Source organism: Salvelinus namaycush, chromosome 23, assembly GCF_016432855.1.
Source record: "Salvelinus namaycush isolate Seneca chromosome 23, SaNama_1.0, whole genome shotgun sequence".
NCBI lineage: Eukaryota > Metazoa > Chordata > Actinopteri > Salmoniformes > Salmonidae > Salvelinus > Salvelinus namaycush.
The window spans coordinates 43,261,143-43,288,751 of NC_052329.1; the positions used below are offsets into that span (position 1 = coordinate 43,261,143).

Genomic DNA, 27,609 nt, shown 5'->3' on the forward strand with positions numbered 1-27,609 from the left:
AATGTAAGCGGTTAACTGATTATGTGTCAGTGTTTGCGGCCGAGTTGATGGCCATGATTATAGGTTTGAGATGGGTGGAGGAGGTGAAACCACTCAAAGTGGTGATCTGTTCTGATAAGGCTGCAGTGTTGAGTGGTGTGGAGACGGGCAGGTCAGATAGGGGAGACTTGTTTGTGGAGATGGTGCTGTTAATGGGATTGGAGAGGATGGGAGTGGTGATAAGCTTTTGCTGGGTTCCCACCCAAGTGGGTGTGGAGGATAATGAGAAGGCTGATGTGGTGGCTAAGAGTGGAGTGAGGGGGTAGATATTCAGGTCCCGTTGGGCCGAAGGGAAGTCAAGTTTTTGATCCGGGCAAAATAACTCGATCTTTGGCATAGGGAGTGGGATGCTAGTAGTAAGGGAAGCAATTTTATTGCGTGTACCAGTCAGTTAAGGAAGAGGTGGGGAGTGTGGGATGTAGGAGAGAGCAAGTTATGTGGAGTAGACTACAGTTTGGGCACACAGGTTTGAATGCCTCGTTGTGTATGACAGGGAGACATGAAACAGGTCTGTGTGATGAGTGTTTAGTGGTGGAAACGGTGGAGCATGTGTTGATATTTTGTGAACAGTATGGCCTAGATAGGGAGAGATTGTGTGAAAGGATTTGAGAGATTGGGTGGTGTAGTGGGGGGAGGGAAGTGGTGCCTACTGCTCTATTTCACTTTCTTAGAGGAACAGGACAAATTAAGAGAATTTAATGAGGTAGGCTGTGACTGGCCTCACACTCCAGTACAGTAGGTGGCGCTGTATGCACCTTAAACGTTGGATGCAATCCGCCAATCCAATTTTTAAAGAAGGATAACTATATTTTGCATCAAACATTTATTAAAACAAATACATTTGCACAAGGAGCACATATCTCAAATACATCGTTACAGTTGTTGTTTAGCTAGGTAGCAAATTTGAGAAGTATTAGCATTGACCTGAAATCAGTCTAAACAAAACATGGTATCAATGACAAGATTAAACTGTCTGAAACGAGTCACTATGATTCCCCACATGGCAGTTTCTCGTCATTGTTGGTAGCTATCTGGCGATTCAGAATCACAATTCATGGACTTCTTCCCCATTGAAGCGTGGGCATCGTTTTCGTGACGTTGCCAGCTAAGTCATCTATGACAAATAGAATCATTCACCCTAGTTCCGCCAAATCGGTCCACGTTTTAGATATTGCGTGTGACCAACGCATGAAAGTAATAACGTAATCGATGGAGACAGTTCCACAGTTCCCTCCCGATTTAATCGTGGGATACAATAACAGCACAAAACAACAACTCTTATTTTGGTGAATGTAATGTCATCACAGATATAACAATTAGACAGATATTTCACCGGATGTATAAATGTGAAGCATCCATCTGAAGTTTTTACTCACTACCCAATAGCCGGTAGTGGGAGAAGATGGAACGCTTCACAAAGTAGGCGTTCCCTAAAGGATTTATGCAAAATAATGTTAGAACGCTAGCTAGCTATGACTCATTAGCTAGCTATGACTCATTTGTTTCCATTCGAAACGACGGGCTGTGATCTATATTGATTAAGTTATAGTGATCTTTGACGTCATTACATGAGAGGTTGATTGAACCAAACACAAATTAGAGGTGGAGGGAGGTAAAGCTGAGATAATAAAATCGCATTTAAAAAAAATACTACAATACCCATGATGCATAGTTTGAGGACATGCCTTGTCGCATATTGTGGGCACATGCGCTGTTCTTGTGGAAGAGCCGGTGTATCATGGCGACATACGTGGATATTCTGAAGAGCGAGTTTCCCGAAATTGACACCGAAGTGTTCGAATATATCACGGGTAAGAGACTGTAAATTAATGGAGATGGTGTGTGGATCTCGTACACTTTAAAATGCCACCGGCTAGATGAGTGGCTGGTGGCTTCTTTGCCACGTGAAGTAACGTTAGCTAGCATAGCCGTGCAACACAGCATTGAGGCACAGTCAAGGGGGAGACTATCTAACGTTAGCCAACACCTAACATGCCGGTAGTTAGCTAATAATCGGCCTATTTGAACCACTAACCAGATGACCTAGGCTAGCCAATTTATTGCCTTCAATTAATAGCCAACTAGTTGCTAATGTGTACGTTTACCGGCAATAATAATACAATGGACTTAGTAATATTGCGATTTTCATGGGCCCAAAGTCGCAAAACAAAACTGGAGTTAAAACAACCTGAACAAGGAGAGGGGTGGGCTCAGGGAAGTGAACGCGTAATCTATCAGTGTGTGGGGAGGTTGGGGGTTTGGATACGAACCCGGACTGCGTTTCAAACTCAAAGTAGACGGCCCTCAGCACCTTGGGGGAATCCCCGCGGCCATATGTCGTCGGTTCAAATGATTAGCCAAGCAAGGTAAGTTTGCAACGTAAGCCGCTCAGCCCTCGTTTTTAATGGAGTTTGCGAGTGTACAATTATGTTAACCTCGGGGCCTGAAACGCCCCATAATTCAATTCGCGATGATTGTACATCCGCTAAGAAAATTCTGCCAAACATAAAACCAACATCAATATGTAGTCAACATACAAGTGTAAGTAAAAACGAATGTAAATAAGTTAGAAATTGTACAACTAATGCACAAACGTCCCATAAAAGTAATGTTTGGTTAGCTTTTGGAAATTGTAGAAATAAAATATTTTCCTTCCTCAGGAGTAGTTAGGCAGGCTAACGTTAGTTAGCTAATTAATTTGCTAGCTATCATACAGTAGGCGTATATTAATAATTATATAGTTAATATAAGTAGACATTAAATCATAATTGACTGTAGCGCACATAAAGCTCACACAAGCTAACGTAAACTCACCCAATTCCGTACAAATGTGCGCAACCGCAACATTCAAACGAGGCTACAAAGAAAACTAATGGGACTGTGTTGATCTCAAAATCGGGGGCGTGAACTAGGTTTCTATTCAAGCGTTGATCGACATGGTAATGGCTCTATCCTATTGGAGAAAAGTTGAAAAAACGGACCCTCCGTTACATCTAGACGTGTCATGTCGTAACGTACGCATGAAGCATAACGTACGCATGAAGCAACAATTTCTGTCTTACAATCTCTCTCCACCTGGTGTAGCACTTCTCTCATCGTTTAAAAACAAGAAATGGACAGTGACGGGGTAAGGGGGGATACCTAGTAATTTTTTGCGTCTTCATTGCATGCGATCATCATTCTCAAAGCCGCTGTTTACTTCTAAGATCACTTTAGCACCGCCCTAAAAAACAGATTCAATTTCGATACAAACCTTCAAATAGTTATGTATTGACACATTATATAAACTCTTTATAGTGTTTTATTTACATTTTAGAGGCGATAAGGTGATAAGTTGGACAGATCGAGTGAAAAAATAAATTTTCCCACACGACATCTGTCCTTCTCACTCTCGCGCATTAGTTTCGCTTCCCCACCCTCCATTTTTAAAAAGACCCGACGGCGCTCATTGCCTGCTTGAATTATGCAGAAACGGGCAGTGTTTAGGTCATGTAATTTATTCTGTTGGAAAGGGGAGAAATTGTGCTTTACAATGGTATTGACATTACAATTGATCTGGAAGTATTACGTTTAGGGGTGCTAAAATAAGGGCAATTGTACGGACCAAGGCGATGTACGAGTTTACGTGAGTTTACGTTACCTGTGGCTGAAAACACAATCATCGCGGGATTAACAGTGACAAATGTCCGGGCAAGGGTGGTCCATTTAAAAATAATTACTTCCTTCCTCGCCCCGCAAGTGAATACTCGTCAGACGTCATGGGGTGCGGTCCAAACACTTAAGACACACCATATCCCCCCCTCAGTCCTCAAATTTGGTGGACTCTACTGATGACGTATCATGACGTCTGACGAGTATACACTTGCAGGCCAAGTCCAAACTTTCGACTGGTGTCTCCCGAGTGGCGCAGCGGTCTAATGCACTGGATCTCAATGCTAGAGGTGTCACTACAGATCCTGGTTCGATCACAACCGGCCGCAATCGAGATTCCAATAGTGCGTTTAATTGGCCCAGCGTCATCCGGGTTAGGGGAGGGTTTGGCCGTCATTGTAAAATAAGAATTTGTTTTTAATAACTTGCCCAGTTAAATAAAGGTTGAAATAAAAATAAATATGCCCCTATCTCCGTGAACTAATCTAGACTAAAAGCCAATTAATGCTTAATCCAAAAATCTGGTTGCTGGCTCCAAATGGCGTTTATGACAATTGCGGCGCCTCCGGAGGCCCCTCAATCTACACACAATACCCCATAATGACAAAAAAAAACAGAAATATCACATTATATATGTATTTAGACCCTTAACTCGGTGCATTGTTGAAGCACCTTTGGCAGCGATTACAGCTTCGGTTCTTCTTGGGTATGAAGCTTCAAGCTTGGCACACCTGTATTTGGGGAGTTTCTCCCATTCTTCTTTGCAGATCCTCTCAAGCTCGGTCAGGTTGAATGGGGAGTGTCGCTGCACAGCTATTTTCAGGTCTCTCCAGAGATGTTCGATCGGGTTGAAGTCCGGGCTCTGAAAAACATCCCCACGACATTATGCTGCAACCACCACACTTCACCATAGGAATGGTGCTAGGTTTCCTCCAGATGTGATGTTGGCATTCAGACCAAAGAGTTCAATCTTGGTTTCATCAGACTAGAGAATCTTGTTTCTCATGGTATGAGAGTCATTTAGGTGCCTTTTAGACTCCCAAGTGGGCTGTCATGTTTCTTTTACTTTTGAGTGGCTTCCGTCTGGCCACTCCACCATAAAGGCCTTATTGGTGGAGTGCTGCAGAGATGGTTGTCCTTCTGGAAGATTCTCCCATCTCCACAGAGGAACTCTAGAGCGCTGTCAGAGTGACCATTGGGTTCTTTGTCACCTCCCTGACCAAGGCCCTTCTCCCCAGTTTGTTCAGGCTGGCCAGTGGGCCAGCTCTAGGAAAAGTCTTGGTGGTACCAACTTCTTCCATTTAAGAATAATGGAGGCCACTGTGTTCTTGGGGACCTTAAATGCTGCAGAATTTTTTTGGTGCCCTTCCCCATATCTGTGCCTCGACACAATCCAGTCTCGGAGCTCTACGTACAATTCCTTCGGCCTCATGGCTTTGTTTTTGCTCTGACTTTCAGGTCAACTGTGGGATCTTATATAGACAGGTGTGTGCCTTTCCAAATCAATCAATTGATTTTACCACAGGTGGACTCATCAAGTTGTAGAAACATCTCAAGGATGATCAATGGAAACGGGTTGCACCTGAGCTCAATTAGTCTCATAGCAAAGAGTCTGAATACTTATTTAAAAAAAGGTATTTCTGATTTGTATTTTTAATAAATTTACACAAATCTCTTAACCTCTTTTTGCGGTGTCATTGTGGGGTTTTGTGTGTAGATTGAGGAATTTTAATTTTAGAAAAAGGCTGTAATGTATCTGAATACTTTCCGAATGCTCTGTGTATGTGGACTAGAGGTCGACCGATTATGATTTTTCAACGCCGATACCGATTTATTGGAGGACCAAAAAAAGGCGGATACCGATTAATCGGCCGATTTCTTTTATTTATTTGTAATAATGACAATTACAACAATACTGAATAAACACTTATTTTAACTTAATATAATACATCAATAAAATCAATTTAGCCTCAAATAAATAATGAAACATGTTTAATTTGGTTTAAATAATGCAAAAACAAAGTGTTGGAGAAGAAAGTAAAAGTGCAATATGTGCCATGTAAGAAAGCTGGTGGTTCCTTTTAACATGAGTCTTCAATATTCCCAGGTCAGAAGTTTTAGGTTGTAGTTATTATAGGAATTATAGGACTATTTCTCTCTACACGATTTGTATTTCATATACCTTTGACTATTGGATGTTCTTATAGGCACTTTAGTATTGCCAGTGTAACAGTATAGCTTCCATGCCTCTCCTCGCTCCTACCTGGGCTCGAACCAGGAACACATGGACAACAGCCACCCTCGAAGCATTGTTACCCATCGCTCCACAAAAGCCGCGGCCCTTGCGGAGCAAGAGGAACAACTACTCCAAGTCTCAGAGCGAGTGACGTTTGAAACGCTATTAGCGCGCACCCCGCTAACTAGCTAGCCATTTCACATCAGTTACACCAGCCTAATCTCAGGAGTTGATAGGCTTGAAGTCATAAACAGCGCAATGCTTGAAGCATTGCAAAGAGCTGCTGGCAAAACGCACGAAAGTGCTGTTTGAATTAATGCTTACGAGCCTGCTGGTGCCCACCATCGCTCAGTCAGACTGCTTTATCAAATCATAGACTTAATTATAACATAATAACACACAGAAATACGAGCCTTGGGTCATTAATATGGTCGAATCCGGAAACTATCATCTCGAAAACAAAATGTTTATTCTTTCAGTGAAATACGGAACCGTTCTGTATTTTATCTAACGGGTGGCATCCATAAGTCTAAATATTCCTGTTACATTGCACAACCTTCAATGTTATGTCATAATTACGTAAAATTCTGGCAAATTAGTTCGCAGAGAGTCAGGTGGCCCAAATTGTTGAATATACCCTGACTCTACGTGCAATGAACGCAAGAGAAGTTACACAATTTCACCTGGTTAATATTGCCTGCTAACCTGGATTTCTTTTAGCTAAATATGCAGGTTTAAAAATATATACTTCTGTGTATTGATTTTAAGAAAGGCATTGATGTTTATGGTTAGGTACACATTGGAGCAACGACCGTCCTTTTTCGCAAATGTGCACTGCATCGATTATATGCAACGCAGGACACGCAAGATAAACTAGTAATATGATCGACCATGTGTAGTTATAACTACTGATTATGATTGATTGATTGTTTTTTATAAGATAAGTTTAATGCTAGCTAGCAACTTACCTTGGCTTCTTACTGCATTCGCGTAACAGGCAGGCTCCTCGTGAGGCAGGTGGTTAGAGCGTTGGACTAGTTAACCGTAAGGTTGCAAGATTGAATCCCTGAGCTGACAAGGTAAAAATCTGTCGTTCTGTCCCTGAACAAGGCAGTTAACCCACCGTTCCTAGGCCGTCATTGAAAATAAGAATGTGTTCTTAACTGACTTGCCTAGTTAAATAAAGGTGTAAAAAAAAAAAAGAAATCGGCCCTAATTAATCGGCCATTCCGATTAATCGGTCGACCTCTAATGTGGACACGCCTTCAAAGTGGTGTATTTGGCTATTTCAGCCACACCCGTTGCTGACAGGTGTATAAAATTGAGCACACAGCCATGCAATCTCCATAAACAAACATTGGCAGTAGAATGGCTTTACTGACAACGTGGCACCGTCAAAGGATGCCACATTTCCATCAAGTCATTTAGTCAAATTTCTAATCTGCTAGAGCTGTCCCAGTCAACTCTAAGTGCTGTTGTTAAGTGGAAACGTCTAGAAGCAACAACGGCTCAGCCAAGAAGTGATAGGCCACACGCTTATAGAACGGTACCACCGAGTTGTGTGTAAAAATCCTCCATGACATTGTAAGCAGAAACTGCTGTGGGAAGGTGGGTTCCTTCCAGGATTGACAGAGCTGTCTTCAGTTTGGAGCAGCTGTCCGAGAGGAAGGTTAGCTTAACAGTGAAGGCCTGCACCTTCTCTTCTGTTTCCAGCTGGCTGAGGATGTTTGTGACTGCCTGGGGTGCTGACTCTTCTGCCAACAAAAACTCTCTGTATAGATGAACATGCTCTGCATGGTACTTCACTGCCTCAATCCAGCTATTCCATCTGGAGCTCACAACTTCAGGAGGATCCTTGGCCTGCACAAACGCCTTCATAATGTGGAAGCCCACCCATCTTCTCTTTCTGGCAGGCTTCTTGAAGAAGACAGATCTCATCTATGTCACAAGTGATGCAACTTCAGAGAAGTATTTGTAGTGCTGCCAGGTCTCACCCACCAGATTGATGACATTGCAGAGACCGGTTACATTGAAACTGTTGGGCATCACTCCTTTCAGAACCTCCTTGTATGTCTTCAGGCAGTAGGAGGCATTATCTGTGACCACTGCCCAGGCATCATTCAGGTTCAGATCGTTGCTGTGGAGGGAGGCTAGTATAGCTTGGGAAAACTTTGAGTAGTCGCATCTGTCCATGAAAATGACATCTGCTAGAAAGTACTGGTTTTCAACACCTGCACTGAAAGATAAAGAACGACTTTAATTATGTTTTAACCTAAAATAATATTGTGACCAAGTGTTATTTAAATAAAGTGTTTTAACGCAATATAGATACAGAGATGGTTAGCTAGATGGAGAGGCAGACAGCTGCTGACATTATGCATCCCTGTATTTCACAGCGATAGCTCGTCGTTTGGAATAACACAATTTGCATGTGGACAATTCACATTGCAGAATGTAAATGTAGGTTATTGCAACTGTATATTAATAGGTTAAGTTCAACTCACCAATGACGATGTTTAGAACGCTGCAATCCCTTGCGTCTTGTCTCGTCAATGACCACCGCAAACTTCTTCCCACTGATCTTCTGTCGAACGGCAGTCGTATGTTGGTCGAACACACGGGGCAGGTGAGTTTGACGGAGGCTGCTCTCATTTTCGGGCAATGCTCCTCCCTGTTTGCAATGCTTCACTAGAAACGGCCGTAGCTTTCTTCGCTTTTCTAAGGGGATGTCAGACTCGGCGCCCACAGTCACAAAGTCCTGACTAAATTCTCGTCTTGAATCGGCTGGTAATGGCTGTTTTAAAAAGGGCTTGCTCTGGCTAACACAGTGCTTTTCCTTGTTCTTCACATGGGCTTTAGACTTTAAGTGGTCATAACACATATTTTTACGGGTCCAATCAATAGTATGTTGACAGAATTTGCAAAACAGCTTATCGCCTGACTCATAATAGTCCTTTGGGTATTGCTCTGCTCTGAATTTAGGGGTTAGGGTAGAATTTTAGTTTTTTTTGACGACTTGGCTGGTTACTACAAACATTAAGCCTACTTGTGATTATTAATACATTTCAGACTAATTATGGAAAATTCAACAATAATCCACGTTTTACTGTTGATTCCATCTTTATTACCAAATTCCGCAATTCCGTCCTCATTTTCCACACCACGGAAATCATAGGGCCCTACTTTATCTACTTCCCCGGAGTCAGATGGAGTCGTGGATACCATTTTTGTGTCTCTTTGTACAGTATGAAGGAAGTTAGAAGTAGTTTCACAAGCCAATGCTTATAACCATAGAAACTGCCGCCATGAATTTAACTAACCTGTTTTTGGTGATACTTTTTTCACCGACTCGAGAACGAAGAGAGCATCTAGGAAATGCCTTTTCCCAGAAACTGACATTTCTAACATACTTGAGGTGAAAAATCTATGCCTGTGGTTTGTATGGGGCTTTCTTGTAACCCCCAGTAATGGACACCAAATATCTTGGTACACCAGCGCATGGAGTTGTCAAGAGCACAAACAGATCTGGAACCAGGCTACGTCTAGCTGCTTAGAAGACTGCTTCATGATAACATTTTGTGTTGTGTCCCTCAGTGTGTTACCTATAGATTCTCAGACAAAGTAAGATTGATCCTGAGCCATGTTCAGTAGCTGAAAGTTGCTGTTAGACCACTGCACCACTTCATGAGATTTCTAAGGCACTGCATCGCAGTTGCTAGTTGTGCCACTAGATATCCTGGTTTGAGTCCAGGCTCTGTCGCAACTGGCCGCGACCGGCGAGACCCACGGGGTGGCGCACAATTGGCCCAGCATCATCCGGGTTAGGGGAGGGTTTGGCTGGCAGGGATGTCCTTGTCCCATCGTGCACTAGCGACTCCTGTGGCGTGCCGGGCACATGCACGCTGACACAGTCACCAGGTGTACAGTGTTTCCTCCGACACATTGGTGTGGCTGGCTTCCGGGTTAAGCGGTCATTGTCAAGAAGCAGTGCGGCTTGGTTGCGTCATGTTTCGGAGGACGCACGGCTCTCGACCTTCGCCTCTCCCAAGTCCATACGGGAGTTGCAGCGATGAGAGAAGACTAACTACCAATTGGATACCACAAAATTGGAGAGAATGAATGAATGGAGCCAACGTGTTTCCTTACTCTACATTTCAGAGGGCCACATGATTAGCATTTCTCTATCTGAAGGTTCTAAAAGCTGCATCCTTCTAAATGCACCCCTGATTTCTAGCCTGTGGCATTCCTCTGTGATAGGTGTGTTGGACTGTGGAGGGGTGGAGTTTGAGGATGGAGAGGAGGTGTATGATGCGATTGGAGGGCTGTTGCAGGGGTCGTCGTCTGACTGTAAAAACGAGGATGACATTCGGGACATCTGTCAGCAGATGTTCAACACTCTTAAACTGTAAGTGCAACACACACACACACACACACACACACAAGCCCTTCTTACATCAGCTGATATATCAAAGTGCTGTACAGAAACCCAGCCTAAAATCACAAACAGCAAGCAATGCAGGTGTAGAAGCACGGTGGCTAGGAAAAACTCCCTAGAAAGGCCAGAACCTAGGAAGAAACCTAGAGAGGAACCAGGCTATGAGGGGTGGCCAGTCCTCTTCTGGCTGTGCCGGTGGAGATTTTCACAACCAGCATACAACACAAAGACTAATTGTCACACACCAAAAGCTAATATTTTATGTATTTCCGCTTGCTGACTCATCAAAAATATACTCGTCTTTTCCATCAGGAGTAACGGCCATGCCGCTTCAAAGCAGGTGCTGCTCGACGCTCCGGTGCGGTTGTCTCAGATATCTGCAGAGTGTGGTGAGTCCCTTGTCTGCAGGGGGACTTAGGTATTCCTCTGTCAGCTTTACGGTCCATGTTTGATATTCATTTTGGTAGCCTGTTGATATGTAATCTGTTTCTAGTCTTTTTTCCCGTCCTCTACTGCTCGTACTTCCTATTTTCTCTTCCCTTTCTACCACCTCTCCCATGTCTTTTTAATATACTCTGACTTATCGTTGCGTCTCATTCCACTCCTTCTGTCTTTCCCTTCTCGTCTCAGTATCTGCCACTAACGATGTCCAAGGGATCTGGATGATGAAGAGGGGCCAGAATACAGTAAAGTATTTTAGAATCATTTTTGTTGCGTTGTAACTTCTTGTGTATTATGTTTTTTGTCGAAGGCTCGAGTCAGCCCTGTAGCTATGCTATTCTCCTGTCAACTTCATCCACTTTGTCTTCTTCCACACACACACCACCTCAGACTGTGGATGCGAGGAAGCTAGAGAAGGCCGAAGCCAAGCTGAAGCAAAAACAAGGGAGGAGAAATGAACGTGATTCGCAAAAAACAACTAATCCACTGTGAGTTTCATATGCTTTTCATCTACACCCAAAGACTATGCAAACAGTTTATCATTGGCAGTGTTGGAAAAAGTACCCAATTGTCATATCGGACTAAAAGTAAAGATACCTTAATAGAAAATGACTCAAGTAAAAGTCACCCAGTAAAATACTACTTGAGTAAAAGTATTTGGTTTTAAATATACTGAAGTATCAAAAGTAAAAGTAGGTATGTTAAATTCCTTTATATTAAGCAAACCAGATGGCACATTAAATTATTTTTACAGATAGACAGGGATACACCAACACTCAGACACCATTTACAAATGAAGCATTTGTGTTTCGTAAGTCTGCCAGATCAGAGGCAGTAGGGATGACCAGGGATGTTCTCTTGAAGTGTGAGTTAGACCATTTTCTTGTCCTGCTTTGCATTCAAAATGTAACGAGTACTTTTGGGTGTTAGGGAAAACGTATGCAGTAAAAAGTACATTATTGTCTTTAGGAATGTAATAAAGTAAAAGTTGTGAAATATATAAATAGTAAAAAAGGAAAAAGAACAGTAACAACTTCTTAATTAAGAATACTATAACGATATGGTAGAAAATGAAACCTATTTTACAAGAACCAGAAACAGAACTTTATGGAATAATCCTTGGATCGCTTTTCAGAATTCATCGATTTTAAATTTGTTCACATGCAAAACCGAAGGAATAGAAACCGTAAATTACTTTGTAACAGGAGATACATTTATTTCCATGCCAAAATGTAAAAAGTAATTTTGGGGACTGAACAAAAATATAAAAGTAACATGTAAAGTGTTGGTTTCATGAGCTGAAATAATACATCTCAGAAATATTTTCCATAGCCACTAAAAGGTTATTTTTTTATGTTGCGTACAAATTTGTTTACATCCCTGTTAGTGAGCATTTCTCCTTTGCCAAGATAATCCATCTGGCAGGTGTGGCATATCAAGAAGCTGATTAAACATGATCATTACACGGGTGCATCTTGTGCCGGGGACAATAAAAGGCCTCCCTAAAATGTGCAGTTTTGTCACACAACACAGTGCCACAGATGTCTCAAGTTTTGAGGGAGCGTGCAATTGGCATGCTGACTGCAGGGATGTCCACTAGAGCAGTTGCCAGATAATTGAATGTTCATTTCTCTACCATAAGCTTCCTTCAACGTCGTTTCAGAGTATTTTGCAGTATGTCCAACCGGCCTCACAACCGCAGACCACGTGTAACCATGCCAGCACACGATCTCTATATCTGGCTTCTTCACCTGCGGGATAGGGTGGGGGTGCTGAGGAGTATTTCTAAAGCCCTTTCTTGGGGAAAAATGTATTCTGATTGGTAGGGCCTGGCTCCCCAGTGGATGGGCCTATGCCCACCCGTGGCTGCGCCCCTGCCCAGTCATGGGAAATCCATAGATTATGGCCTAATGAATTTATTTCAAATGACTGATTTCCTTATCAATTCTAATTCTGTAAAAATGTTTGAAATTGTTGCATGTTGTGTTTTTTAAAATATTTTTGTTCAGTGTAGATAGTTTGGAATACATGAAACTTTAGTTGCATCACGAAATTTCAATTTGAAATCTTTTGGACATCAGTACAACCTTGAGGTAATCTTATTTGAGTAAGTAAAGGATGTTCATATGATAGGGAAGATATGCTAAACCTTGCAGAGATCATATCCAACTGACAACCTATTAGAAAAAAATTGAAATGATTGGAACCAAGATTGAAAAAGATCTGATGTTAGTACAAAATGGAGTGGAAGTTGGAGCATAACTAACTAAATTCATCCAGTATAAACTAATGTATAGAATATATTATATGAGACAAAGTTCACATTCTACAGCACAACAGCAGAGTCCGGTCTCTGTGTAAAACTAATAATGACTCAATAATCCATGCTTTCTGGGAATGCTATTAAGTTTGAAAGTTGTGAGCGGAGCTTGAAAGTTGGCTGTCAGAAATATTACTATGTGAATGTACTTTTAATCCATCTCTCTGCATATTTCAAGACATTACATTCAGGGGAGGTAGTGAGATGCACGATTATTTTCTCATCACTGAGAAGAAAAAAATAAGGTTACTAAAAACATAGACGTCAATCATCATTGACACAATGGAAAACATCTAATGATTTCTTATTTAAATATTGAAATAGCATGTGCGACTGAGAAAACAAGTTGGTATAATTTAAGGCCAAGTGACACAATAATGCAGGCAATAGGGATGGGGGGGTGAGCATGCGGGTCTGGGCAGAAGAGATGTAGTCATTGTATGTGTCTGTAAGTTGTCGTTCGTATGTATACGTTTTTTGTTTTGTGGAATGTACAAAAAATGTGTATGTACAATACCAGTCAAGTTTGGACACACCTACTCATTCAAAATATATTTTAGATTCTTCAAAGTAGCCACCCTTTGCCTTGACAGCGTTTCACACTCTTGGCATTTTCTCAACCAGCTTCACCTGGAATGCTTTTCCAACAGTCTTGAAGGAGTTCCCCCCCCATATGCTGAGCACTTGTTGGCTGCTTTTCCTTCACTCTACAGTCCAACTCATCCCAAACCATCTCAATTGGGTTGAGGTTGGGTGATTGTGGAGGCCAGGTCACCTGATGCAGCACCATCACTCTCCTTCTTGGTCAAATAGCCCTTACACAACCTGGAGGTGTTTTGGTTCTTTATCCGCTTATAGTCCCACTAAGCGCAAACCAGATGGGATGGCGTATCACTGCAGAATGCTGTGGTAGCCATGCTGGTTAAGTGTGCCTTGAATTCTAAATAAATCACACATTGTCACCAGCAAAGCCCCCACACACCACCACCTTCGTGCCTACACATACGGAGATCATCCATTCACCTATTCAGCGTCTCACAAAGACATGCCAGCTGGAACCAAAAATCTCAAATTTGGACTCGTATAATGCTGCTGCTGTTGCATCAAAAGGCTGTTTTATGAAACAATACATTTTTTTTTTTAGAATGCTCATCTGTGTGTGTGTTCTACTGAGGATGGGCCTCGAAGATTTACCATGTCTTTGGGGATACCGCATTCCAGAGCATGAGTTCATGTTTCTGTACTGGGGTACCAGGGGGAGATGGCTCCAGTATGGAGTTGGGTGGCCAGACACTGGTCTCTACACAATGACAACCGTTTTTACAGCAGGTACTGTCTGCAGTGAATTATAAATATCTTTCATACAAATCTTAACCATGACCCATTCCATACATCTGTTGTGTGTCATGTAGACTGAAGGAGGATGGACTTTGATATAAAATGTTGTGGCTCAAACCAGCTGGTTGAGTTCTCAGTGATCACCTACAGGGGTGATTACCGACCAGCTCCATTACTGCACTAATTAAATAATAAAGTTTGATTGTTTTGAAGAAATCTTAATTCCACCACACTCATCAGACCAAAGGACAGGTTTTCACCGGTCTAATGGCCATTGCTTGTGTTTCTTGACGTAAGTCTCTTCTTATTGGTGTCCTTTTTAGTAGTGTTTTCTTTGCAGCAATTCAACCATGAAGGCCTGATTCACTCAGTGTCCTCTGAACAGTTGATGTTGAGATGTGTCTGTTACTTGAACTCAGAAGCATTTATTTGGGCTGCAATTTCTGAGACTGGTAACTCTAATGAACTCTGGGTCTTCCTTTTCTGTGGCGGTCCTCATGAGAGCCAGTTTCATCGTAGCGCTTGATGGTTTTTTGAGACTGTTCTTGACATTTTCCGGATTGACTGACCTTCATGTCTTAAAGTAATGATGGACTGTCGTTTTTCTTTGCTTATTTGGGCTTTTCTTGCCATAATATGGACTTGGTCTTTTACCAAATAGGGCTTTCTTCTGTATACCACCCCTAGCTTGTCACAACACAACTGATTGGCTCAAACCCATTAAAAAAGAAAGAAATTCAGCAAAGTAACTTTTTTAACAAGGCACACCTGTTAATTGAAATGCATTCCAGCTGACTACCTCGTGAAGCTGGTTGAGAGAATGCCAAGAGTGCAAAGCTGTCATCAAGGCAAAGAGTGGCTACTTTGAAGAATATAAATTGTTTAATACTGTTTTGGTTACTATTATTCTACAATGTAGAAATTGTAGAATTATTCTACAATGTAGAAAATAGTACAAATAAAAACCCTGGATTGAGTAGGTGTGTCAACTTTTGACTGGTAGTGTGTGTGTGTAAATAAAGTACAGTTGCCCCAAAACGACTTAAGTAGTACTTGAAAGTATGTTTACTTAAGTACTTTACACCACTGATCATTGGTTTGGTATTGCGATAGCAAAATACACTTTTCCATTCACCAATGTGTGATGAAGTTTGGTTTCACCTCTCTCTCCCTCTTACACTTTCTTGCTCTGTATTTGCTCTCTGTACTTCTATTTCTCTCCCTTTGTCTATCTCTTTGTGTCCCTCTGTGTTTGTCTCACTCTGTCCTTATCCCCTCTGTCTCTGTTTGTCTCAGGGTACTGGAGGAGGCATCAGCCAGCCAGGCCAGTAGCAAGAAAGACAGTCGCGTCGACTTGTCCGGGAAGAATCGCAGCTACGATATCCGCATCGAGAACTTTGATGTGTCGTTTGGCGAGAGGTGAGTGTTTAACCCTTAGGCTTCGTCCCAAATGGCACCCCATCCCTATTAAGTGCACTTCTTTTGACAAGGGCCAAAAGTATAGTAGTGCGCCATATAGGGATTAAGGTGTCATTTGGTATGAAACCATACTTACGCTTTCTCCTACTGTATCCAGCACTGGAGCAGGTGATTCATTCTAATTAGCATCATGCAATGTTGTTAGCTGGACACCGTTTCCACCGGTATTTACCTTGCATTTAAAAGGCATTGGTGTGGTTATGGTTGTTACTTTCTGCAAATGACTTAAGAATTCAACACAACTACCTGATATCACATGGTGAGTAGCAGTGCTTGTTTAAATTAATTACAAACTGAGTAAATCAAAAGTTATTACTGCGTAATTACAATTTTATGTAATTTCTTAGTTAATACTAGAGAGACAAAGAGTAGGAGAGAGACGGAGACATTTCTTAGTCTCTACCATAAAGCAATATGCAAGCAACTTGTCTCTCTCTCTCGCTCTGTATTTCCAGGTCTTTGCTGCAGGGGGCGGAGCTGTCTCTGTCAACAGGTCGCCGCTACGGCCTGATTGGCCGCAACGGCCTGGGGAAGACCACGCTGCTAAAAATGCTGGCGAGCCGCAGCCTGCGTGTCCCTGCCCACATCACAATCCTGCACGTGGAGCAGGAGGTCGCTGGAGACGAAACAGGGGCGCTTCAGAGCGTGCTGGAGAGCGACACGGTCCGGGAGGGGCTCCTGACAGAGGAACGCCTGCTCAATGCGCGCATAGCCAACGGAACGTAAGTCAGTCTTACTTGCCCAAATTCTCCCCGAAGTTGGCAACGGACGGCTCATATTGGAAGGAGGCAATACTGGCAGACTTAAATGTTATTGTTGCAGGAATTTTAGATTTGAAACTGCAACAGTCACTAAACTTGCAGTTTATTCTATTCCATTTTAGAGCTGAAGGAATGGAGACTATTCGACTGTCGGAGATCTATGCTAAACTGGAGGAGATTGAAGCAGACAAGGCACCTGCCCGGTAAAGAGCCACACTTAGCATGTCTGTACATAATATCATATCTGTGTTTGTTACATTAGTTAGGGATGCACGATATATCGCTGAACATATCGGAATCGCACGATATTAGCTAAAAATGCCAACATCGGTATTGGCCGACGACTAGTTTAACGGCGACGTTAGAAACCGATGTCAAAGCTACCGTGCGTACCTATATAACGTAGGTACATGACGTAATAACGCCACATCAAATTTTGCGCTACACATGCAACACAGCATTCCTAACCTAGCCACAATGTCTGCTGTGTATTTGTATTTATTACTTTTCCTGGGGTCGAGCAAAATTAAGGCAGTTTATACAATTTTAAAAGATTACAATACATTCACCGATTTCACAACGCACTGTGTGCCCTCAGGCCCCTACTCCACCACTACCACATAGCATTCCATATCTAGCCCACAAATGTCTGCTGTGTGGATTGAGCAGTCAACAAGTCGAGCAGTCATTTGTAAGAGTATGAACAATTCAGCGAGACAACTCAAAGGCAAAATCCATTAAAGCCAAGATAATGGAATTCATTGCCCTTGACAATCAACCGTTCTCTGTCGTGGGTGATGGTTGGCTTTCGCCAACTGGTCAAGCACCGCTATTTTTCAGATGTCGCCCTACCTACAGTAATAGCGTTACTGCTATTAGCTTCACGACATACATACTGTGGGACACCGTTTGAATCTTTGTTTCAAAAAAGATACAGTAGCACTGTCAAAGCTGTACAAAAAAAAGTCTGCAAACACCGGCCACGAACGATGTGTTTACAATATCGCGTTGGTAATAAAGCATAATTTGTTCGACAGCAACTTCTGGGGTAGCTAGCTTTAGCTTTGTACCTAGCTAGCACCAATACAACCAGCCTGAAAATAATGATCAGTAGAAACTGCAGTCATTTTTATTATTCTTAGCAATGGTTTAGGAATCCTTGTGAGTAAGTATTAGCTAGGTTGCCACTTGTTGTTCGCCTATTGAAATTGAACTTCAGATCATGAAAATTGCCCAAAGCTAACGTTATAAGCAGCCAGCTAGCTTTGTGTTGTGAAGCTATCCACAATAAGGATTAGGCACAAAAGTGGAATTTGCGGTTTGCCGTCAAAATAAAAGTGAAATTCAATTAATACAAATAGTAAACTTATGCTAAACTTTTATTTTGAAGGCTAACTGCAAAGTCCACTAGTGTGGCTAATCCTTATTGTGGCTAGCTTAACATAGATGGGTCCGACCACCATTAATCAAATAAGAACTGTCTTATGTGACGTGCAGTCATATTCAGGTCTTGATTGGTCAACAAGCTTATTTGACCGTGTTAAATAGTACATTTTTTGACACGCAAAGAAATCCTGGTTGAGAATGAAATGACTGAACAACGAAACAGCACAGCAAGTAAGTGAAAGAAATAGGTTTTGATGATCTTTTACTGGTAATTGAGACATATATGTAAATGCCAACAAAATAACTTTTTGGTCAGTGTGGTCTGTGTGTAACCTTAACTAACTTGCCTAGTTAAATAAAGAACAAATTCTTATTTACAATGACGGCCCGGACGACGCTGGGCCAATCAGTCACGGCTGGATGTGATGCAGCCTGGATCTGAACCAGGACTGTAGTGACGCCTCTTGCACTGAGATGCAGTGCCTTAGACCGCTGCGTCCGTGTGTGTGTGTTAACTATTTAACTGTACTGGAATGCTTAAAAGGCCGCAAAAATGTAACATATCGGTATCGGGGTTTTTTGGCAAGGAAAATATCGGTATTGGGGGTTTTTTTTGGCAAGGAAAATATCTGGATCGGGGTTTTTTGGCAAGGAATATCTCAATTTATAGACCATCAATTCAACAGACAGCCACATTTGTCTTCATTAACTATCGGGGGATTTTTGGGAAGGAAAATATTGGTATCGGCCCAAAATGTCATATCGGTGCATCACTATTAGCAGTGCATTTATATTCATACATATTGCCAATGGTGTTTCTAAAACAGATGACTGTGCAGTAGAATTGTAGCCAGGGTGTATGCGTTTTCTGATTTAATGATTGTTCGATTTTTCTCTCTTTCTCTTACACAGAGCTTCAATCATCCTATGTGGTTTAGGTTTTTCTCCTAAAATGCAAACGCAGACAACCAAGTAAGTTACCGTGTGTGTGTGTGTGTGTGTGTGTGTGTGTGTGTGCACGCACGCGCAGATGTGATTAACTGATCTCGGTGTTCTCCACAGGGAGTTTTCTGGAGGTTGGCGGATGAGATTAGCTCTGGCTAGAGCTCTCTTTGCCAAGTGAGTTTCTCCTTGTCACTTCTTTTATCCAAAGGACAGTCTACCCAATTAAAATACAAGGACAGAGATTATATTAGAATATTGATGTACATTTATAACGCTCTTATGAGCTGTTTCCTGAATCTCAATTTAAACACCATCAATTGGTGTGGCTCTGCTAAATATTGTAAGGCTAGCTTCAACTCTCCAAATAATGTGTGTATTTTTCATTTGTTTAGGCCTGATCTTTTGTTACTTGATGGTGAGTGATTAAACCACATTAAGTATTTTTGTATTGAGTATCTTTGAACAGTTTGACGGTGTCCAATAGTCAGTGCAAAACGCCCTTTTGACTGACTGTCTGTCTCTGTCTTTCTGTCTGTTTGTTTCTCAGAGCCCACCAACATGTTGGATGTCCGAGCCATTCTTTGGCTGGAGAATTACCTGCAGGTAGGTTACTCCTGCTTACCGACACACTTAACATTGCATGCCAAATCCAATTCGGTTCCCTTCTCCCCAAAGTGTGCACATTCTCACTACAGTATTTAAAAGCATTGGCTTGGTGAAAGCATGGGCATGCGTGGACTAGAGGGACTTTCCGTCATATTTCTTACACCAGTCCAAGGCAAGGGGTGTGAATGAGTGGACATTTCAGGGAGAAGGGTAGAGAATAGGAACATATGGAATTTTGCATTGCTAGATTGTGGTGGGTAATTCTACTTTGCTGTCAACTTCTGCCTCTGGGGGTCCTCTTGAGCCAAAAAGGGGTCCGGCAACAATAAAAAAGAGGCTCCGCTAAATTGGCAGGAAGGGACACACCCATCAGTGACGCATACATAGTTAGCTTCAAATGGATTGTTTTCTTTCACCACTTATGAAATGGTGTGCACTCGTTCAATACTTCCTACAAATCTAAAGACATTGGATTGGTGGAGGCATTGGCTCGGTGGAGTTACCACCATATTTCTTATACCACTTATTTTCTTTTGATCAGTGAATGGAAGTGAACGAATGCACACTTTGGGAGGATGGAGAGATTAAAGCATGAGCAACAAGTTCAACGTCCATATGGCCTGTTTAACTCCTCCACCCCCCACAGACCTGGCAGACCACCATCCTGGTGGTGTCCCACGACCGGAACTTCCTCAACGCCGTGGTGACTGACATCGTCCACCTGCACTCGCAGCGGCTGGAGAGTTACCGCGGCGACTACGAGAACTTTGTCAAGACCAAAGAGGACCGCCTGAAGAACCAGCAGAGGGAGTACGAGGCCCAGTTTCAGTACAGAGAGCACATCCAGGTTAGGAACCCACACTGGCTTACACACACAGTCCTGCTTACATACAGATAAACTGAAAGGCCTATGGCAAGTGTAATAACAATGCACCTTCTAAGCATTTATCTTTGCTGATTAGTGTTTGTTTGCTTTAGATCTTGATATGCCTAACTTATCAACATCCTGCTAAATACTTATTAGAATATATATTATAGTGTCTTATTACTATATTATAATCGTGGATTGATTACTTTCCTCTGTCACAGGTGTTCATCGACCGGTTCAGATACAACGCCAACAGAGCGGCACAGGTGCAGAGCAAACTGAAGCTCTTAGAAAAACTGTGAGTAACCATATATTTCAAAATAAGATGTTAACATGCGCCCCACCCTGCTTTCTCTCACGTAGTGCTCCCTGGGAATTACAGCCTGAAAGTCCAATTCATTGTAAAGGATAACTTCCATCTTGCACATGCATCATGACCTCTGCGTGTTTGTTTGCCTGTGCACAGCGGAATGGTCATTGTAAAGAATTAAAGAATATCTGTTGTTGTCATCCGTTATCCATTCCCTCGCTGCTCTTCTCTTGTCTCCTGCAGGCCTGAACTCAAACCCCTGGAGAAGGAAACCGAAGTCACCTTAAAGTAAGAGACCGCTCCTCCTGTCCCAAATGAAGTCAGGTTTCAATTCTCATATTAATCTGAGCGCTAACGTGTGTGTGTGTGCGTGCGTCTGTCCACAGGTTCCCTGATAACTTTGAGAAGCTGTCTCCCCCGGTGCTCCAGTTGGATGAGGTGGAGTTCTACTATAACACTGACCAGCGCCTCTTCACACAGCTGTCTGTGTCTGCAGACCTGGAGTCTCGCATCTGCATCGTACGTATTAATCACACTGCTCTCAATCCTGATGACCAGATCTAAATCACATGCACTGCTAATAGTTAGGGATGCACCGATGTGATAATTCTGGGCTGATGCAAATATCCAATATTTTCTTTGCGATATCGACTGATTCAGATATTTTTTCATTTTATGGCCATTTTTAATCATCCTAGCACATATCTGAACTGCAAACAAGTTTCTATGTTCATAAGGCTAGTAAGAACATATCTGCCTTTTTCCCCACATCGGGTCAATATGGTCACTAATATATTGTGCATCCATTAATATTGTACTTTAAATCTGTGACACACTTCCACAGACGATGCTCTGTGCAACCTTCCAACTGCTAAAGTAGTACCTACAGTCGGTCTCTTGTCTCTCTCTGTCTCTCAGGTGGGTGAGAACGGGGCGGGTAAATCCACCATGCTCAAGCTACTGATGGGAGAGTTAACGCCTGTCAATGGCATCAGACACGCCCATCGGTGAGGTTCCATGCTTGACGTCAGCCATGTTCCTCTGCTGCTAGTGTGTGTCTCGGTGGGTGTGCGTGCAGGGAAGTAAATGACAGCTTTATTTCCCTTTCTCGCTCAGGAACCTGAAGATCGGTTATTTCAGTCAACACCACGTGGATCAACTGGACCTCAACGTGTGTTCAATTGAGCTGTTACTCAACAAATTCCCAGGTGACCACCACCACCACCACCAAAACATACCAATACTGATCATTATCAAAGCCTGGGCTTTGTTCATTAGGCACCAAATGCAAAGGAAACCGATTGGAACAGAGATGGGCTACCTGGACTTGGTCCAATAAGAAATGCCCTGTTTTTTTTGTTGCCTACCCTAATGAACACGACCCTGGTGGTTGTTACGGATCCCTGTAGATGGCTTAGCTGACAACGTCACAAAAACAATGCACACGCTTCAATGGTGCAAAAAGCAGTGTGCTGTGATTCTGGATGGCCAGATAGCTAGCAACAATGACATGAAGCTGTCATGTGAGGAATCGTAGGTAGCTCGTTTCAGCTAGTTTTATCTTGTTCTTGAGGTGTTTTGACTGTCACTATATGCTAATATGACTCAAATTTGCTAGCTAGCTAACCAACAACTGTAAAGATTTATTAGAGAGACAACAAGAGCGCATTGTGCAAATGTATTTGTTTTCAATAAACATTGGAGACTAAATATATTTTACGTGCTGGCAACAATCTAAGACAACCTTGTCTGTTTGGGCCAATGTTGCTTAACAACCAACCCATCTATAGCCTGCAATCTTTGTAATTTGTAACCCCTTTTTTTTTCTCTCGCTCTCTCCTCGTCCCTCCCTCCCAGGTCGTAACGAGGAGGAGTACAGGCACCAACTGGGTGGTTATGGGATAACCGGTGAGCTGGCAACTCGGCCGGTGGCCAGTCTGTCAGGAGGGCAGAAGAGCCGGGTGGCCTTCGCTCAGATGACCATGCCTTGGTAATGCCTTTTTATTATTACACTTCATGAACCCAATATTTCACACATGATCTCTCACAATGTCAAATAGTCATTTTATGGTAGTAAACTGGGTTTAGTTGAGTTGGGAAAAACGTCCTTGTACAAGCAGTATACAACTTGACCATGATGTCTAATAATGGGATTACATTTCTCTATCCTTCCGATGTTAAACCGTCTCTGTGGTCTTTTCAAGAACCCATGGTAGTTGTTGCAAGAGTTGTGGTGATAACCCCGGTGTCCGGCTTAAATTCCCTAATGGCCCCTTATCCACCACGGCCACCTAAGCATCATCCCCAGCTTCCAGTTGGCTTGTTCAACCTCTCATCTCCCCTGTAACTCATCCCCAGGTCGTTGCTGTAAATGATAATTTGTTTCAAACCAACTTACCTTGTAAGTAAGAAATATACTGGACATCTGTCAAACTGCCCTGATAACACTAGGAACAGAACTGGAGAGGGGACATGAGAGAACGCTATTCAGTTTGAGAAGTAATAACAATTGGAACAGAACTGGAGGGGACATGAAAACGCTATTAATTTTGAGAAGTGTCAAGATCCTATTGATGAGATGGTTATAATCCGTCGCAGAATTTATTATTAGGGTTGCTGGTAGCGAAGCACCCCTAATAATATTGTTGGAATAGCTCGTCAGAATAGCTCAATGCCCGATTGGTCAAAACATGTAGACTGGCAATATCAATGTATATCAAAACCACTACTACTAGGTGGCGTTGTATTCAGAGTCTAATGCTCAGCCCCACCACCCTGTTTGACGTATAACCACGGAATTTGGTATATCAGTGTTTCTCATAAGGAACAAATTTGCTTCAAGGACCCATGAAGTCCGCCATATTGAATTTTCCAACTCAAATCTTCTCATGAACCATATATCCGGTTGACTTGACTAGAAACTCAGAATGTATGTCTTTACTAAGTTTGAGAGAAGCGTTACGTCAAAAGATGGAAGAGAAAATGGCAACTTTGTAAAAAAGATGAATAACTTGTCTTCGCTGTATCACCTTGAAACTGATTAAGGCTCTTGCCGACACTAGTAGGAAGTGTTAATACAAAAAAAAGAACATGGAAACAGCAAGTAATTCAGTTGTGAACCTCCAACAGCTAGCATTTATGCTAATGCTAAAAAGAGATTCTTCAAATAAGGTCGAGAGATTTGGCGATTTACAGTGTTTGTTAGTCCCAACAAAGTTTGCAAAGGAATAATTGCTACGTCAAACAGCCATTTCATGACGCTATAAATCATTTATTATATTTAGTGAACACTTGCACATAGTATTTTGAATTGTTCCATGTACAAGGATGTATATTGCTTCAATGCAGCCGTCTCTTTCAGCCTGCTCATAAACCCGCATTCTGTTATATTGCTGCTTGCAGCATATTTTATCTCTTATGCACGTTTTCTCTCTCAGCCCAAACTTCTATATCCTTGACGAGCCGACCAATCACCTGGACATGGAAACGATCGAGGCTCTAGCGAAGGCGCTCAACAAATTCAAAGTAAGCTTGTTAAATAAACTAAGTCGCTGAGAAAAATGTCCTTTTTATTTATCTCACAATGTTAATCAATAGAGTAAATCTGGAGAAAACCTATGAAATCGGTTTTCTTTAAACAGCCACTACAAGCTTATTTTGTCTAACAATCAATGTAAGTGATAGCACTTGAACACTTGAAGTTTTAATGTGCGTATATACCCTTTTTTAAAACTCTATCCTCTCCTCAGGGTGGGGTGGTCCTTGTTTCTCACGACGAGCGTCTGATCCGGATGGTGTGCAGAGAGCTGTGGGTCTGTGAGCACGGGAACGTGCGGCGAGTGGAGGGGGGCTTTGACGAGTACCGGGATATCTTGCAGGAACAGTTCCGCAAGGAGGGCTACCTGTGAGGGGGAGGAAGGACTTTCCAAAACCTACCACCCCAGACAACTTGCCCATTACGCCAACTGTGACAGACATGCCAAGTTACCAACTGACTTCAACCCCCAATAACCTAAAGGCCCCCCACTCTCCATTCCCCGACTGCCAATCATCATCCTCAGAGGGAGAACTGAGTTTTACCGGCTGCTTTCCCATCATCCTCTCTGCTCCCCCACACCACCGTTTGTGTTTTGTTTGTCATTTAGCTCAGCCCGGCAGTTCAAAGTGACATACTCTTGTCTATTGTCCTGAAGCAGGCAGGTTTTAGGCTACATGGAGTGCAAACTCTGTCCAAATGGAATGTCAATTGTGCGTGCACTCTGTATACTCAAACTGCTCTGGCCTCCCCACTCCCAACCTTCCTGATCATAATAGTTGGGGCTGGTTTGGTTCACTTAACAAGGAGGATATTCCATCATGTGAAGGTGGGGGTGCTGTACCCTCTAACTGTTAACCCCATGTGGGCAACCATCTTGGAATAACGCTACATCCTTTTAGCTCTGAGTAATATCAGTTAAGGGCCGAATATGTACATCAGAAAATTAACAAAAATTCTCGATTTCTTAATCTGTGTCGAATATGTGTGCATGTGTTTTATGTGATTGGGTGGGAGAGAGTGAGGATACATTTTAAGTGCATATGGATTGATTTTTCTCCTGAACATGTGTGTTCTTGAGAGGGAGCATCTCTTTAGTCAGTGGAACCCGGGGTGAAGCTGAAATGACTCCCTGTTCCCAACATAGTGTAGTATTTTGGGAACTAGACAAAATTGTCATTTCAGACACCCCTGGTCTTGTTCATTAGGCACCAAACTAAATAAAACAGTCTGAAACAGGGAGAGATTACATGGACTTGTCCAATAAGAAATTCTCATTTTCTGTTGCAAAACCTTTCCTGTTACGTGCCCTAATGAACACAATCCTGGAAACATCCATATCTGTGTCAGCATGGGAAACCACCAGCACAAAAACAACGATTTCTACAGCAACTGCAGCTGGCTCCAGGTCTCACTGCTGCTTCTTCCCCAGAATCTACAACCAAGTAAACTATTTATGCAATAATGCCCAAGGGGGTGTGGTATATGGCCAATTTACCACAACTAAGGGCTGTTGTTACGCGCACACAGCCCTTAGCCGTGGTATATTGGCCATATATCACAAACCCTTGGTGCCTTATTGCTATTATAAACTGGTTACCAACATAATTAGAGCAGTTAAAATAAATGTTTTGTCAAACCCATGCTACAGTCTGTCATATCCATACGACTAAGCTATTCAGGGCTCAAACCACCCAGTTTATTTATCTTAGAGAAATTCAGAATATATATATATATTTTTTAATCCTCCTGTTATTTTGCTAACTTATAAATAGGTGTTTTAAGAACTATTCAATCATAACACCATACTAATAAAACAGCTTTAATAATCCATCCACCAGGTCTGATGATCTACTCTATGGTTCAACTAACACCATGCAACATTACTTTATTATTCAGACAAAATGGAACCTGTATCCATAACAATCTAGAGAAGATCTACCAAACGACAAACACTCAAATAATGTTTTGTGACCATTCTAAACAGATGCATAATCAATCACAATTTGAGTTCTAGAAGGTGTGGACTGTGCGCGCATGTGAATATGGTTCCCTACAGACTTGTCAAGATTAATTTATTTTAGTCGATTACTTCAATGCTCTCTACAGATTGGTGTACCTGTAAAAAGGAGATCGTCAGTTACTTGACACGGGGGGTTTATTTAAAAAGTGATTGCATTCGTTTTGGGAACCGGACTGCCTCCCGGGCGTGAGCCAGGTGCCGAAGTCAAGCACGTGGAGTGATGCATTCAGTGTTTTCATATGCAAAAGTAATTTATTTAGATAAAGCGTTTATCTGCCTTCCCAATGAAAACGAGTTTTAAAATTCAAACATTTATTTTACAGAAAATAAATGTATGTTTCTGGACGATGCACCATGCTGCCTTGACAAAATGCGCAGATTACGGTTTGATTTGAGAAGTGCACTCCTCCCTCCCCGCTTTCACCCGATGACGTGACGGGGCATTGCCAGGTTTAACCCGGACCAACGTAAATAACAGTTTTATTTTTATTTAACTAGTTAAGTCAGTTAAGAACAAATTATTATTTACAATGACAGCCTACCGGGGACCAGTGTTTGTGGGCAGAACGACAGATTTGTACTTTGTCAGCTCGGGGGTTCGAGCTGACAAAGCAACTTTTCGGTTACTGACCCAACGCTCTAACCACTAGGCTACCTGCCGCCCAAAAAGAGTAGTCCTGGTACCTAGCTGTTTGTGCATTCAACAACCCTACACTGTTGCCTCTCAAAACTAGACAAAAGTGATCTAAAACCGAATCAGACTAAACAAAACAATAACACACAGATTTGGAACGTGATACTATTTCAATGCAACAGTTGAAGAGAAATGGGAGGGATAGGATGTTTGACATCAGTGCTTCTTGGTGGCAGAAGTAAAGCATTGCCTGTGCCACTATGGGTACATTTGCAAACAGTAAACGTTTTCTATTGGAGAAATTCAGGTAGGTCCCTCCCTGTATGGTTCCGTTTGGTTCCTAGTGATGAATACACCTCAGGACGAACTGAGTCACTACATAATGTATTAATTAATGTTACATGTTTTGACATTTTAAAATCAGACTGGTGCTTAAATATAGTGATTCTGCCTACAGTACATTCTGAAGTCCTCAACACTGACAACACATACCGACAGGGATGTACTTTACCCTCAATTACTATGCAAACACCTGCTTGAATAAAAACATTAAACTTATTCCCTCTCTTACAATGAAAAAAATTCTTTACCATAATTCTTGT

General features: G+C 42.2%; 1 protein-coding gene across 2 annotated transcripts; it reads left to right on the forward strand.

Annotated features, from left to right (window-relative positions):
- Positions 1–1,744: 1,744 nt before the first annotated feature.
- Positions 1,745–26,187, forward strand: LOC120018460 (ATP-binding cassette sub-family F member 3-like). Of its 2 annotated transcripts, XM_038961680.1 has the most exons (21): positions 1,745–1,850; positions 10,184–10,331; positions 10,674–10,750; positions 10,992–11,047; positions 11,193–11,290; positions 15,757–15,879; positions 16,395–16,661; positions 16,823–16,903; positions 18,999–19,058; positions 19,149–19,205; positions 19,424–19,446; positions 19,579–19,634; positions 20,284–20,484; positions 20,727–20,803; positions 21,059–21,103; positions 21,202–21,334; positions 21,734–21,822; positions 21,932–22,023; positions 22,673–22,805; positions 24,253–24,340; positions 24,565–26,187. In XM_038961680.1, the coding sequence occupies exons 1-21, from the start codon at positions 1,778–1,780 to the stop codon at positions 24,721–24,723; spliced, it is 2,136 nt and encodes a 711-aa protein (XP_038817608.1). In that variant the 5' UTR covers positions 1,745–1,777; the 3' UTR covers positions 24,724–26,187. The 2 variants fall into 2 exon arrangements, with proteins under 2 accessions (XP_038817608.1, XP_038817607.1); XM_038961679.1 differs by lacking the exon at positions 10,992–11,047 and having other exon boundaries at positions 11,113–11,290.
- Positions 26,188–27,609: the final 1,422 nt, after the last annotated feature.